The 13418-nt window shown below is 40.2% G+C and overlaps 1 protein-coding gene across 2 annotated transcripts; it reads right to left on the reverse strand.

Moving 5' to 3' along the window:
- Positions 1 to 4228: 4228 nt before the first annotated feature.
- Positions 4229 to 11812, reverse strand: LOC117345120. Of its 2 annotated transcripts, XR_004536348.1 has the most exons (3): positions 11497 to 11812; positions 5316 to 11091; positions 4229 to 4907 (listed from the first exon to the last, which is right to left on the reverse strand). XR_004536348.1 is itself a non-coding variant. In XM_033908079.1 (2 exons), exon 2 carries the CDS (start codon positions 9999 to 10001, stop codon positions 5838 to 5840), a length of 4164 nt encoding a protein of 1387 aa, XP_033763970.1. In that variant the 5' UTR covers positions 10002 to 11091; positions 11497 to 11812; the 3' UTR covers positions 4229 to 5837. The 2 variants fall into 2 exon arrangements, 1 of the variants encoding a protein (XP_033763970.1); XM_033908079.1 differs by having other exon boundaries at positions 4229 to 11091.
- Between the last annotated feature and the right edge of the window lie 1606 nt (positions 11813 to 13418).

Consider the following 13418-nt stretch of genomic DNA (forward strand, 5'->3'; position numbering starts at 1 on the left):
GACAACAGATTAATCGGCGGAAAACAAGTGACTGAAAACACTGCAACGAAGGAAACAAGCGTTCGTCATGTGGTAACATTGGCAGCTATGTCGCGTTGACGTACACTTTAAGATCTAGTTATGCCACCAAGAAAGTTTCCAGATTTTCAGAAGGCAAGATTTAAATTTAAAGAGACTTTGCAAAGATTTTTACACTGCAAATATATAGATTTGAATATATTCAGAACAAAATGTATTACCATTAACTTCAAAGGGCAACACTACTGAAAAATAATGTATATTATCTTAAATTGATATTTTTTAAAAATGTAGATAAACCATTTTTACCAGTAAATTTATATATGAACAATCTTATTGTAAAATGAAATAAATGAAATCTTGTTTCACATGAGATGTGCACTATGGCACAGGAAGGAGATACTTGTAGTTGATATTGGGAGAAGTATATTGCAACTTTATTCGGTTTATTTACAGGTATTTAAGAAATCCCCAAAAGTAAAATATCTTTATTCGAGTCAGTAGAAGAAGATGTGGTGTCCGAGTCTTGGTTTTCCTGGTTTTCTTGGGCATTCGTTTCCATCTGAAAAGTAAGAGACAGAACTGCTACAAATAATACAGGAACTTCGGAACCTACTGATTTAGTATTTTAAGAATCAGTCAATATAGAATGTAAATTGCTCCTACTGTCAACATGCTATGTACAAGGTCTGATTGATATGTTGTGAGCCTCATATTGAAGGAGTTTTACCAGACATAATGTGATATGTCTCAACATAATACCTTCAGTATCTATACTCTTTTGCCAGCGGTGTTTAAGGGCATCAATATCACTTGTATATAACTCCTTTTCTTGACTGTTCAGAAAGACATCCACTGCATGTATGACGTCATCATCGGACTGAAAGTGGGTGCCTGAAAAAGCTGTTTTCAGTTTAGGAAATAGATGAATGTCTGATGGAGCGAGATCAGGTGAATAAGGCGGATGCTCAATCAATTTAAAGCTACAATCGTGAATGGCAGCCATGGCGATGACAGACTTGTGAATATTTTCTATTTAGAAGTATATTGACCAATCAGCGAGGGCGTATCTTGCCTAAGTAGAATATGAAAAAATGGCGGCCGAGAAGGCCATCTCCTCTGAATCGGGACTTTAACCCCGAATAATTTGCATGACAGTTACTGTGAACGTCCCACTTTAAGGTAGGATAGAAGGTTTTTACATTTGTTTCGGACCTGTGAAGACGTTTTTACTACTAGCCATGACAATAAAGGTGATAATTTGTTCATTCATCGTAGGAGCAACACAAAATGTAAGTGTAAAAGTGGACGTGACATTTATATTCTTGTGTTGGTGTTTCGCTATATTTCGAGCCTTCAACATAACTATATATCATGTTTTATATTTATGGTATAAATCATTCTTTTTGATCATCCTCATAATTCCAATGGAGATACATTTTTTTCATTTCGAATGATTTCAAGTGATTTATATCCTCATGATAGATGATCAGATGATGTTGAACCTGTGATAAAAAAACGCTGTTCACATTCACAGTGTAATAACAAGCAGATTGTACAACTTCGGAAAAATAATATTTTCCATCAGATGTATTCATCATTTGTCATTTTGATTCTGTAAATACATTTTGTATAAAAATCATTTAAATTCCAATTTTGAAAGGAATTAAATATACAGAATTGTGAGTTTTTTTTGTTTTTCTTATCATAATTTAACATTTTATCTCTACAACATTAACGTTTTGATAGTATTCTTCCCATTTTGTTTCAGCATCACTTTTACGGTCAGCCAACCATTTTGTAATAATTTTTTGTCATGAATTAAATTTCTTATATTGTGTATAAAGATTACTCGTCCATAAATGTTTTCTCCAATCTACGTCTAATTTTCTCTACACATTTCCCCTCGTGTTCCTACCATCACTATGTCGGCACCTACTCAAATAGCCTTTACATTTTGTTCCTATCAATCCAACAATATCTATTGTATGTCTCATTTTTCTGACTTTTTTGTTTGCTGCTACCCCCTTTTTCTAAGATGCTGACCATATCATTGGTGTCCGGAATCACTACTCTGTCCTTTAAGACATGTTTCTGTTGACTGTAACACTGTATTCACTGTCTCTAGCTCTCCCCGTGTCAGCTTTTCCTTTTTTCAAACTCCGTCTAGGTGCCCAGCACCTCCGCACCTCAACATGATCCTCTTTAAATTAACATGTGGATTAATGTGACTGTACCAGTCTATTTCTAAACTCAATGTGCCGTTTCTTTCTTCTGCACCCAATATGTTTACTCACTTTTGCTACCAATACTGACTGATAGGCACCGATTTCTACCCATTTATCATAACTATTTCCTAGTCTGTTTGCTGGCGCACCGCCGGCATTACCTACTGTCTGCTCATTCTGCATGGTTTTCTTTACAGAAACTCTTTCTTTAGAGCTAATACTTATCTTGTCATCGCCGTCCTCTAGTGTCTCCTGGACTTACTTGCATTCAAATCTCTGTTGATCTTTCTTGCCGCAGCCCAACCACGTTAAAGACCTCCTAGAATTGACCTGTCGCGGTGGTAGTGGTCTTGTTAACTGACGAAAGCGCTTCTGTTAAAAGTGAGGGATGCGTTCTTATGGCACCTCCTCCACACGGTGATTCTGTATCATTCTTGATTTGGGACTGAGCTCGGTTCTCAATTTTTATTATGTACTCTCATCATCCGAATCGCCCTCTAAACTGCCGGTCTCATACTCAGAGGCGGCCGCCAAGAAAGCTAAGAACTACCTGCCATTATCATCATTTTTTCTTGTGTTACAAAATGAAAACAAAAACAAAAACACGCACATCGTGTTTATCTCTTAGACTTTGTCTTTCACATTTTGTCGTAGCGGGAACTCTTTTCAATTGTTGTCCTACTTAAGCGTTGATTTATTACTACCCATTGTTTCCCTTTTTACAAATTTTCTCGTGACATTGATTGCAAGGTACATTTGTGTGATTTCGGCGTAACTGAGTGCTCTTTGCTTTTCTGAAATTTGGTTTTGAAAAGTCTCCTGTGGAAATGACACTAAATCCCTCACCTGGTCCTGACTTGGCTTCTTTCACGGTATTCTTCATCAAAGCACATTATTCAGCAGTCATGATCCTCAGTAAACAATACCACAACCTATTGTCCTACAGACACGTACATAAATCGGTAAATCTGGAATATTATCTACCGTTTGATTACAGTCAGCCTTACAGAAAACTGCTCGTTATTTTCTATTCAGCAGAAGAATTTTATTGTAGCAGGCTTAAAAGAGTAGATTCGTACGTAACGATATGAACAGTTATTCAAAATCACAATCACAGCTGTATAAAGTTTGTACAAAAGACGATCATATCAAAAATAACATGTATATTAAAGAAATATACCTGCATATTACATATACCTGTATATTACATATATACATGTATTGCATATATACTGTTTATTTCGTAAATATATATAACAAATATACCTGTGTGTTATATATATAAACAGATATATTACATGCCTATATATGAAATGAGTACTCGGGAATATAAGGATCCGCTAGGTTTTTGATACCAGGTCATATTTATATACAAGGTGGCCACGGCGCATCCATACGTCTTCGTCTACATTTCGGTTAAAGTAGCTACAGTACCGACAAATAGTCGTGTTTATCTATTGATGGAAATATACTTACATTTTTTCTACAATATCAAAAGTAACACAATTAATGCTTTAACTGCCCTCGACATATTGAGCTTCTACTTTATTCTTTTAGTTAGAAATGAAAAACATAATTAATTTGCTTTCCAAAGAAATTCTATAATGTTTCACCCTAAATCTGTATGTACAATCTGACATGCATGTCACGTTTATTTTATTTTTGTGGTTTAGGAAATCGAATGTTCTCGGTTTTTGACTTTTTCGTGGATTAGAAAATCAAATGTTTTCGGTGGTTGACTTTTTCGTAGATTCGGAAATCGAATGTTCGCGGTTGTTGACTTTCTCGTGGATTAGAAAATCTTACCCACGTTCCTCTCACGACTGATTCGTCATCTTTTAAAACAGAATTTATGCCATGCACCTGTTTCCCGTACATGAATATAAACTGTAATCATGTCAAGCAAAGGGTTACACGACAAATCATTTGTAGAGTTAGCCGAAGGTCTGGTGCCAAGTGAAAGGAATACACAAACCCAGAGATAAATTTTCAAGTAACAATTTATATACAAATATTCAACATAAGTAAAGTACTATAATCTCAGGAATTCCATCCCTAATGATTTACTTCCACACGCCAGATAGGAAAAATAACAATACTGGCTGCTGTGGCCACCAAGTATTTCAATGATACAATATGACTAGAGCAAACGTACACCACGTCTTTTACCACATATTACAAAATTACCAGTATGATAAACTATTGACTAGCCTGCGTATAACCTTACCATGAATACTTTTCATGAATTAATATTAGAGTTCTATTCAATTTACCCTAGAATGTCACATAATTCAACTCAATTCCGTGTCCGTAGAATAAATGGTTGTAATTAGTTCCAGTACACAATTCAAATACACAGTTCAGTTCAGAACATCACATATTGGAAGCCACTGTATTTGTTACCGCATTCCAGCAAGATGAGAGAGTCTCGGTGCGTGAACCCCAGGTGTATCGCCGTCTACGTTGTAGTGCCGCTTAGGTATATGAGCCGTAGAGGGATGGTCCGTGTGGTCAGCTGTACGACGTACACTCAAACTGCCACAGTATACAGGTCGTTCGCCCATGAAGATGCCTAGAGCTGATACTGGCCTAAGTCATGCCCCGCTGTCCTGGTCAGGTCCCCATCCTCACGTTCACCCCATCACTCTACCTCCATGGAGCCTGCCAGACCAAACTTATTGTTACTTTCTCTTTACAACAGACTATGTTTACATTTTATAGGAAGCTTCCGGTGACACCGGAAGTGAAACGTGACCTACGTGACCTAACGTGACCTTAAGTTTTATCTTTCCCTTACAAAATACAAAATATAAGTATATTATTCACTGACAGTGAAATATTACCTACTACTGGTCTTCCTTTAACATTTTGTCAACAATTTAATATGATATTGTTACTGTACAACATTGTGAAGTGCGAATACTGCTTACAAACATGTGCTCGAGCGCCCAGCTCGAGTCTCGCCTCACTTACAAGAAATAGCCAATTATTACCAAAAAAAAAACGGACTGACACTCAAAAATACATGAACCTGCAGTGACAGAATGACAAAATACAAACTGTACTCACATTTCCATGGTCAAATACTAGTGAAACAATGAAATATCTCCATACACTTGTTGCTGCTTTCAGCAACGTGCCGCCCAGGTGGATCGTGTTTTTCTCCTCTGCCCGGAGATCGGCCTATCTTAATTCTGATTGGCTAAAACCTCCCACCCGGTTTTATACAAGTGAACCCCGTGGCAACAGGTATATACATTCTAAACCACGGTCTGGATTTTAGGCGGGTAAATTCAAATCACGTAAAGTAACACTATTTATATTTACGGTAAAATCGTAGTTCAATCTATATCTGTGAAAAGGGTAACTACCTACATGTCATATCTTGACACTTCCCCCTTTCTAGAGTATGTGCGTACCTTATGATCAATGCTGTGAATAAGTAGCATCCACTACTTCTATATATACAAACAAAGCATCTTAACCCCCATCTTGACATACCATATAAAAAATGTCCATCTAAAATGGTAAGTCACTGTCTACTTCCACCTATACTGTATAATGGCAACATACTGTATAATGGCAACTACACTATTCGTTCATAGCCCGACTCAGATAGTCTGCACCGACATTGTCTCTGCCTGGGATTGCCTTAATCCTCATCCTAAATGGTTGCAGGAGCATGGCCCACCTCATGATCCTTGCATTCGCTACCTTGCTTTTGCTGAGGCAAGTCAATGGTTGGTGGTCTGTCTCTACACAAAATTCCTTGCCAAGCAAGTATCGCTGGAATTTCATAACACCCCATACCAAGGCCAGACACTCCTTCTCCATGACCGCATATCTGCGTTCCCTAGGTAACAGTTTTCTGCTGGCATAAGCAATCGGGTGAAATTTTCCATCACATTCTTGGAGTAGTATTGCCCCTAGACCCAGATCTGATGCATCTGTTCTAAGTGTAAACTCCTTGTCAAGATCAGGCAGACGTAATACTGGTTCCGACATAAGCAGATCTTTGAGAGTGTTGAACGCTTCCTCTTGTGCAACCTCCCATATCACTTTGTTGGGCATTCCCTTTTTGGTAAGATCTGTAAGGGGGACGGCAATAGCCGCAAAATTCGGAATAAATTTGCGGTAGTAGCTGGCTAGTCCGATAAATGATCTCACTTGCCGTTTTGTCGAGGGTACAGGTGCTCGCTGAATGGAATCAAGTTTTTCTGCCACAGGTCGTAGTGTACCTTGTCCCACCATGTGTCCTAAGCATTCCAGCTCCTCGTAACCAAAGAAACATTTCGTTGGCCTTGCTGTGAGTTTTGAGTCCCGCAAGCGTTGGAGTAGGCTGTGTAGGCTTTCAAGGTGTTCCTCCCATGTGACTGTGAACACCAGTATATCATCCAGGAAATTATCCAAGTCATTCATTCCTTCCAACACCTTCCTCATTAGCCGACTAAAAGTTGCAGGTGCGTTGACTAACCCAAAACTCATCACCTTAAACTGATAAAGACCCATGGGTGTTGTAAATGCACTACGTCGTTTTGCCTGATCCGTCATAGGCACCTGCCAATATCCCTTGCTTAAGTCTATCTTGCTTAGGTACTTGCATCTGGCCAACTTTACAAACAAGTCCTCTGTCGATGGCATTGGTTCCGCGTCAAAGATGGTTATCTTGTTCAATTGACGGTAGTCCACACAGAACCGACACGTTCCATCCTTTTTCCGTACCAGAACGACAGGTGAGCTGTAGTCAGAATCTGATTTCTCTATAATGTCCATTTCCAACATTTTATGAAGCTCCCTTTTAATTGTCTCGGTCACCTGATATGGCACCGGGTAGGGTTTCACCCTTACAGGCTGATCTGTAGTTGTCCGAATGTCATGTTTCGTTAATGGTGTACAGCCAGGAAGATCCGTCATAACATCACTAAATTCCTGTAGTAATGACCTCATTTGTTGTTGAGCTGTATCCTCAAGCGTCTCTGACACATGACAATCCTCTACCGACTCTGATGACTCTATTCCTGGCATTGGAATAGGGTAAACCTCCTCAGACGTTTCCTCAACAACAGACAATGACACCGCAGCTAAAATTCCTTTTTCCTGCTGTCTGCTATATGTAGTCTGAGCTGTCTCTCTCTCCACATACTTCTGAAGCATGTTTGCATGAAAAGTTTTGATTTTATTACCCATGTCAATTTTGTAGTCCAAATTGGTTGCCTTGACAACTTGAAAAGGTCCCTTCCATTGCAGTTCGAGTTTGTTGCTTTTTGTAGGTAGTAGAACTAGTACCTTGTCGCCTTCTCCGAGGTCTTTCCTCCTGGCATTTCTGTCGTACTGTTTCTTCTGTACTCTCCTTGCTCGCGTAAGATTTTCCCGCGCTAGCTGGCACGTTTCTTCTAGCTTTTCTTTCAGGTCAAGCACGTCTTGATAAGTGGTTTTGGTTTCCGAGTTATCAACATCCTTGGTCCAGAGTTCTCCTAAGATTTCCATAGGTCCTCGTATTGTCCGGCCAAAAAGGAGTTCAAATGGCGCAAACCCTAATGACTCCTGCGGTACCTCGCGATACGCAAAAAGAAGTGGACTTACATAACGGTCCCAATCTTTTGGACGTTCCGTGCACATCCTCTTCAACATTGACTTCAGTGTGCCATTATATCTCTCGACTAAGCCGTTGCATGCTGGGTGATAAGGCGTAGTAACTAGCTGCTTCATGGAAAGCAACCTACTAACTTCAGCCATCATTTCCGAGGTAAATTGTCCGCCTCGATCACTGAGGATTTCTCTGGGGACCCCAACACGGCTAAATATGTCAAGCAATGCATCCGCCACGCCTTCTGTGTCAATTTTCTTTAAAGGTACAGCCTCTGGATATCTGGTTGCAAAGTCTACAAGAGTTAATATGTACCTGTGTCCTCTATCTGAAGCAGGAATCAGAGGTCCAATTAAATCTACTGCTACCCTTTCAAAAGCTTGCCCTATGATTGGCATTTCTCCAAGCGGTGCTTTGTTAACACGTCCTTTCTGTATGGTTCGTTGGCATATGTCACACGATTTACAGTATCTAGATACATCTATTTTACATCCAGGCCAAAAGAATCCCGACATGACTCTCTCAGTAGTCCTTTTGATTCCCATGTGCCCCGCCATGATGCCGTCGTGTGCTAGTTGTAGGACAGCTTCTCTGAATGGACTAGGCACCACCACCTGATGGGTTATTTCCCCTAGTTTCTCTATCTTCCGATACAGCAGACCTTTCCGGTATGTAAAACAAGAAACATTCCCATTAGGAGTTTCCTTTATCTTTCCCTGTCGTGCAAGATCATGAAGGTTTTTTAATGACTGGTCATCCATCTGTGCTTGGATCATGTCCGTTCTCGAAGCGACTTTCTTTAGAAGAGGTGGAACCTTCAGAGGTTTTGTACCCTGCTGTTGTTCCCGAATCTGAGCTCGTGTCTGTACTGCTGCAACCACATCTGGTACGTCTGGCTCCTTTGCCCCTTGTACGTTTCCTATCAACACATCATACACAGGATTCTCCATCAACCATACTTCGGCCTTTCCTGTGAAAAATGGAGAGCATATATACACCTCAGCTACAGGAAGGGTTAATTCAGTACCATCAGCCAACTTACAGGTCTTATTGTAACCCAAGTATTGAGACTTTCCTACCAAGTTACTGCGCACGACTATGCCACTACATCCCGTATCTCTCAGTACACTGACTTTACAGTCTCCCAACAACCCACTCTTCACTGGTAAACTTGGTTCTGGACTCTGTATTGCCATAGACTTCCCCTTTGTTCCTCTATTGGGACACTTAGCCGCGATGTGACCAATACCTTGACAGTTGAAACACTTCCTAGTATCCGTGTACGTAGGGTTTGTGCTCCTATTTCCTGTAGAGGGATTTCCACTGGATCGGTTAGGGCCACCATTAGCATTGCTGGTATGTTGAGTCACGGGTTTACTGAAGGGAGAATTCCTTACCATAACGTTTTTGGCTGGTTGTCTTCTAGCTTCCATGAACTGGTCTGCCAGTAGTGAAAGCTGTTCTATTGAATCTGGTTTCCTTTCCTTAAGGAATATAACTAGTTCCTTTTGACACAACATAAGCAGCTGTTCGCGAATAACAAGATCTTTCAACGCGTCATATGTCTTGCTACACTTGGCCATATCTAACCAACGAGTAAAATAATTTTCCAGACGCACAGCAAACTGTGAAAAAGTCTCTCTATCATCTACTCTACTCTCACGAAATTTCTTACGAAATCCATCCTCTGTATAGTCAAACCGCTTCAATAATGCTTCCTTAAGCAAACGATAGTGCAGAGCTGTCTCTGGCGACAACCTTGAGAAAACTTCCAAGGCCTTTCCCTTGAGTAATGTACTAAGAGCCACCGCCCAGTTCTCCTCATCCCAGCCCTGTGCTAACACAAAAGTTTCAAATCTCCTTAGGTAGGAGTCCAAATCATCCTTTGTTTCATCAAAGGGAGGTAATTTGGGATTGTACCTTCCCAACCTAGCTTTCTCTTCCTCTCTCCCTCTCGCCATAGTTTGGAGTCTTACCGCCTCGGTCTTCTCCTGTACCGTTAACTCCATTAGTTTTAGCTCCCTCTCCTCCTTAAGTCGGAGCTCCTCTCTAACAGCCGCTCTCTCCTCACGTTCGCGGTCCTGCTGTTCCTTGACAAAGTCCTGTAATGCCTCGTCCTCCAGACCCAACTTGGTCCCCAAGTCGATCCAACCTTGCATCATTTCCATGCCGTGCTATGAACTTTGCTACAATAAGTATATAGCTAATCATATAAATATGAGAGACCTGACCAGGACACTGACTACTGACCAATTCCCTAACTACCCAAAATTGTTTTTTTTTCTTTTTTATATATATATATGTATAAAAAAAATATAAAAATAATTACTGGACTCTGATGACCTTATTCACAATACTTTCTAGTATTCACCCAAGACTACGGATTAATCCATTTTACAACCAAGAAAAAAAATTCTTCACTCCACTTAAGTTTCAAAGTTCACAATGGGCTTAAAAAATAGGAAAAAATAATTCCTTCACTACAAGCACCAACACTGATAGGCATCCCACCGCTGCCACCATAAATGTAGAGTTAGCCGAAGGTCTGGTGCCAAGTGAAAGGAATACACAAACCCAGAGATAAATTTTCAAGTAACAATTTATATACAAATATTCAACATAAGTAAAGTACTATAATCTCAGGAATTCCATCCCTAATGATTTACTTCCACACGCCAGATAGGAAAAATAACAATACTGGCTGCTGTGGCCACCAAGTATTTCAATGATACAATATGACTAGAGCAAACGTACACCACGTCTTTTACCACATATTACAAAATTACCAGTATGATAAACTATTGACTAGCCTGCGTATAACCTTACCATGAATACTTTTCATGAATTAATATTAGAGTTCTATTCAATTTACCCTAGAATGTCACATAATTCAACTCAATTCCGTGTCCGTAGAATAAAGGGTTGTAATTAGTTCCAGTACACAGTTCAATTACACAGTTCAGTTCAGAACATCACATATTGGAAGCCACTGTATTGGTTACCGCATTCCATCAAGATGAGAGTCTCGGTGCGTGAACCCCAGGTGTATCGCCGTCTACGTTGGAGTGCCGCATAGATATATGAGCCGTAGAGGGATGGTCCGTGTGGTCAGCTGTACGACGTACACTCAAACTGCCACAGTATACAGGTCGTTCGCCCATGAAGATGCCTAGAGCTGATACTGGCCTAAGTCATGCCCCGCTGTCCTGGTCAGGTCCCCATCCTCGCGTTCACCCCATCACTCTGCCTCCACGGAGCCTGCCAGACCAAACTTATTGTTACTTTCTCTTTACAACAGACTATGTTTACATTTTACAGGAAGCTTCCGGTGACACCGGAAGTGAAACGTGACCTACGTGACCTAACGTGACCTTACGTTTTATCTTTCCCTTACCAAATACAAAATATAAGTATATTATTCACTGACAGTGAAATATTACCTACTGCTGGTCTTCCTTTAACATTTTGTCAACAATTTAATATGATATTGTTACTGTACAACATTGTGAAGTGCGAATACTGCTTACAACCATGTGCTCGAGCGCCCAGCTCGAGTCTCGCCTCACTTACAAGAAATAGCCAATTATTACCCAAAAAACGGACTGACACTCAAAAATACATGAACCTGCAGTGACAGAATGACAAAATACAAACTGTACTCACATTTCCATGGTCAAATACTAGTGAAACAATGAAATATCTCCATACACTTGTTGCTGCTTTCAGCAACGTGCCGCCCAGGTGGATCGTGTTTTTCTCCTCTGCCCGGAGATCGGCCTATCTTAATTCTGATTGGCTAAAACCTCCCACCCGGTTTTGTACAAGTGAACCCCGTGGCAACAGGTATATACATTCTAAACCACGGTCTGGATTTTAGGCGGGTAAATTCAAATCACGTAAAGTAACACTATTTATATTTACGGTAAAATCGTAGTTCAATCTATATCTGAGGAAAGGGTAACTACCTACATGTCATATCTTGACATCATTCAGGTGGGCTCATAAGCAATTGTTATTAAAACGCTGTTTTTTGGATATTGTTTGTTGTTTTTTGTTTGTTTGTTGATTAGATATTTTCTATGTTGTGAGTGCAATTTCATGAATTTCTGTGACACGCAGTATGTACGTTGTCACCTCTGTATCTTCTTTGATAGGGGCCACGGTGGCCGAGTGGTTAAGGTGTCCCGACACTTTAACACTAGCCCTCCACCTCTGGGTTGCGAGTTCGAACCTACGTGGGGCAGTTGCCAGGTACTGACCGCAGGCCGGTGGTTTTTCTCCGGGTACTCCGGCTTTCCTCCGCCTCCAAAACCTGGCACGTCCTTAAATGACCCTGGCTGTTAATAGGACGTTAAACCAAAAACAAACAAACAAAATCTTCTTTGAATTGATCGTTGTCAAATTATTATCTACTTAAGTCATTCCTTTTATTCTTTATAATCAAGGGGCCGAAGGTTCAGGATGACCTATACCCATCGTGTTCCGTCCGGCGTTCGCCGTTTTGCGGTCCGTAAACATATTTACATTTTTGACTTCTTCTCATAAACCCCTGAACTAATTTTAATAATGCAGAAACCGTCTGTGGCGAAAAGGCAGCACATTTTGTTAATAATATGGTCTATAACAATCAGTGGCCCGAGGGATTGGCCAAATAGGGTCACGTTGATCGAAATGTCAAAAATGTCTCATTACCCAATTTCTTTTGAATCAAATAGTCTTCATGAATGGAGGCGTCTGAACATGTTTTTACACAATTGTGAGATTCCTGACCCTAGAATGTCGAATATGGCATTGGCAAGGAGTTAAATTTTAAAATAGTTCATATAGGGAAATCATATTTTCGAGCCACATTTGTCTAATTTGCATTGGGAATAATTCAAACGTGGTTAAAACTATCAGTATGGGATGGCAGTTTGATGGTATACACATATTGGCATTGACTGACCCACAGGGGCTTATTGGCGAGACACTTTATCACTAGCCCTCCACCTCTGGGCTCGAAACCTACGCGGGGCAGTTGCCAGGTACTGACTGTAGGCCGGTGGTTTTTCTCCGGGTACTCCGGCTTTCCTCCACCTCTAAAACCTGGCACGTCCTTAAATGCCCCTGGCTGTTAATAGGACGTTAAACAAAACAAACCAAACAGACCAAATTATTTGCGAGAACTAAAATAGTTAAACTGACTTTTTTGCAAGATCCAGATATGGCAGAATCATATACCATTCATAGATGGAATGGTTCTAAGCGCTTAAAAATCAGCTATATTTATTACCCTGGAGTTCTGCGTTAATCCCCGGGGAGGAGGTTAACATTACTATAATCTGTATAGAATCTGTACACTTTTGTCGATATTTTGCTCGTGTATAAGTTGATTATTAACAATTGTTGAAACTTGGATGAAAATTCATACACAGAGAATTCGGAAGATAAGAACGTTTCCGACCCTGAACTATAGCAAGGAACTTAGGGACGTTTTCTAACGATTGAGAGATCCTTTTCCCTTAGGCGTTTGTTTTCTGTCCTACTATTTACTGGGTTTATTTAAACATGGCACATTTTTATTTTGTAACTATATGCGCATTTTA

Source organism: Pecten maximus, chromosome 16 (assembly GCF_902652985.1).
Source record: "Pecten maximus chromosome 16, xPecMax1.1, whole genome shotgun sequence".
NCBI lineage: Eukaryota > Metazoa > Mollusca > Bivalvia > Pectinida > Pectinidae > Pecten > Pecten maximus.

Coding starts and splice junctions, on each gene's coding strand:
- LOC117345120 (XM_033908079.1), bottom strand. CDS start 10,001: ATGGAAATGATGCAAGGTTGGATCGACTTGGGGACCAAGTTGGGTCTG.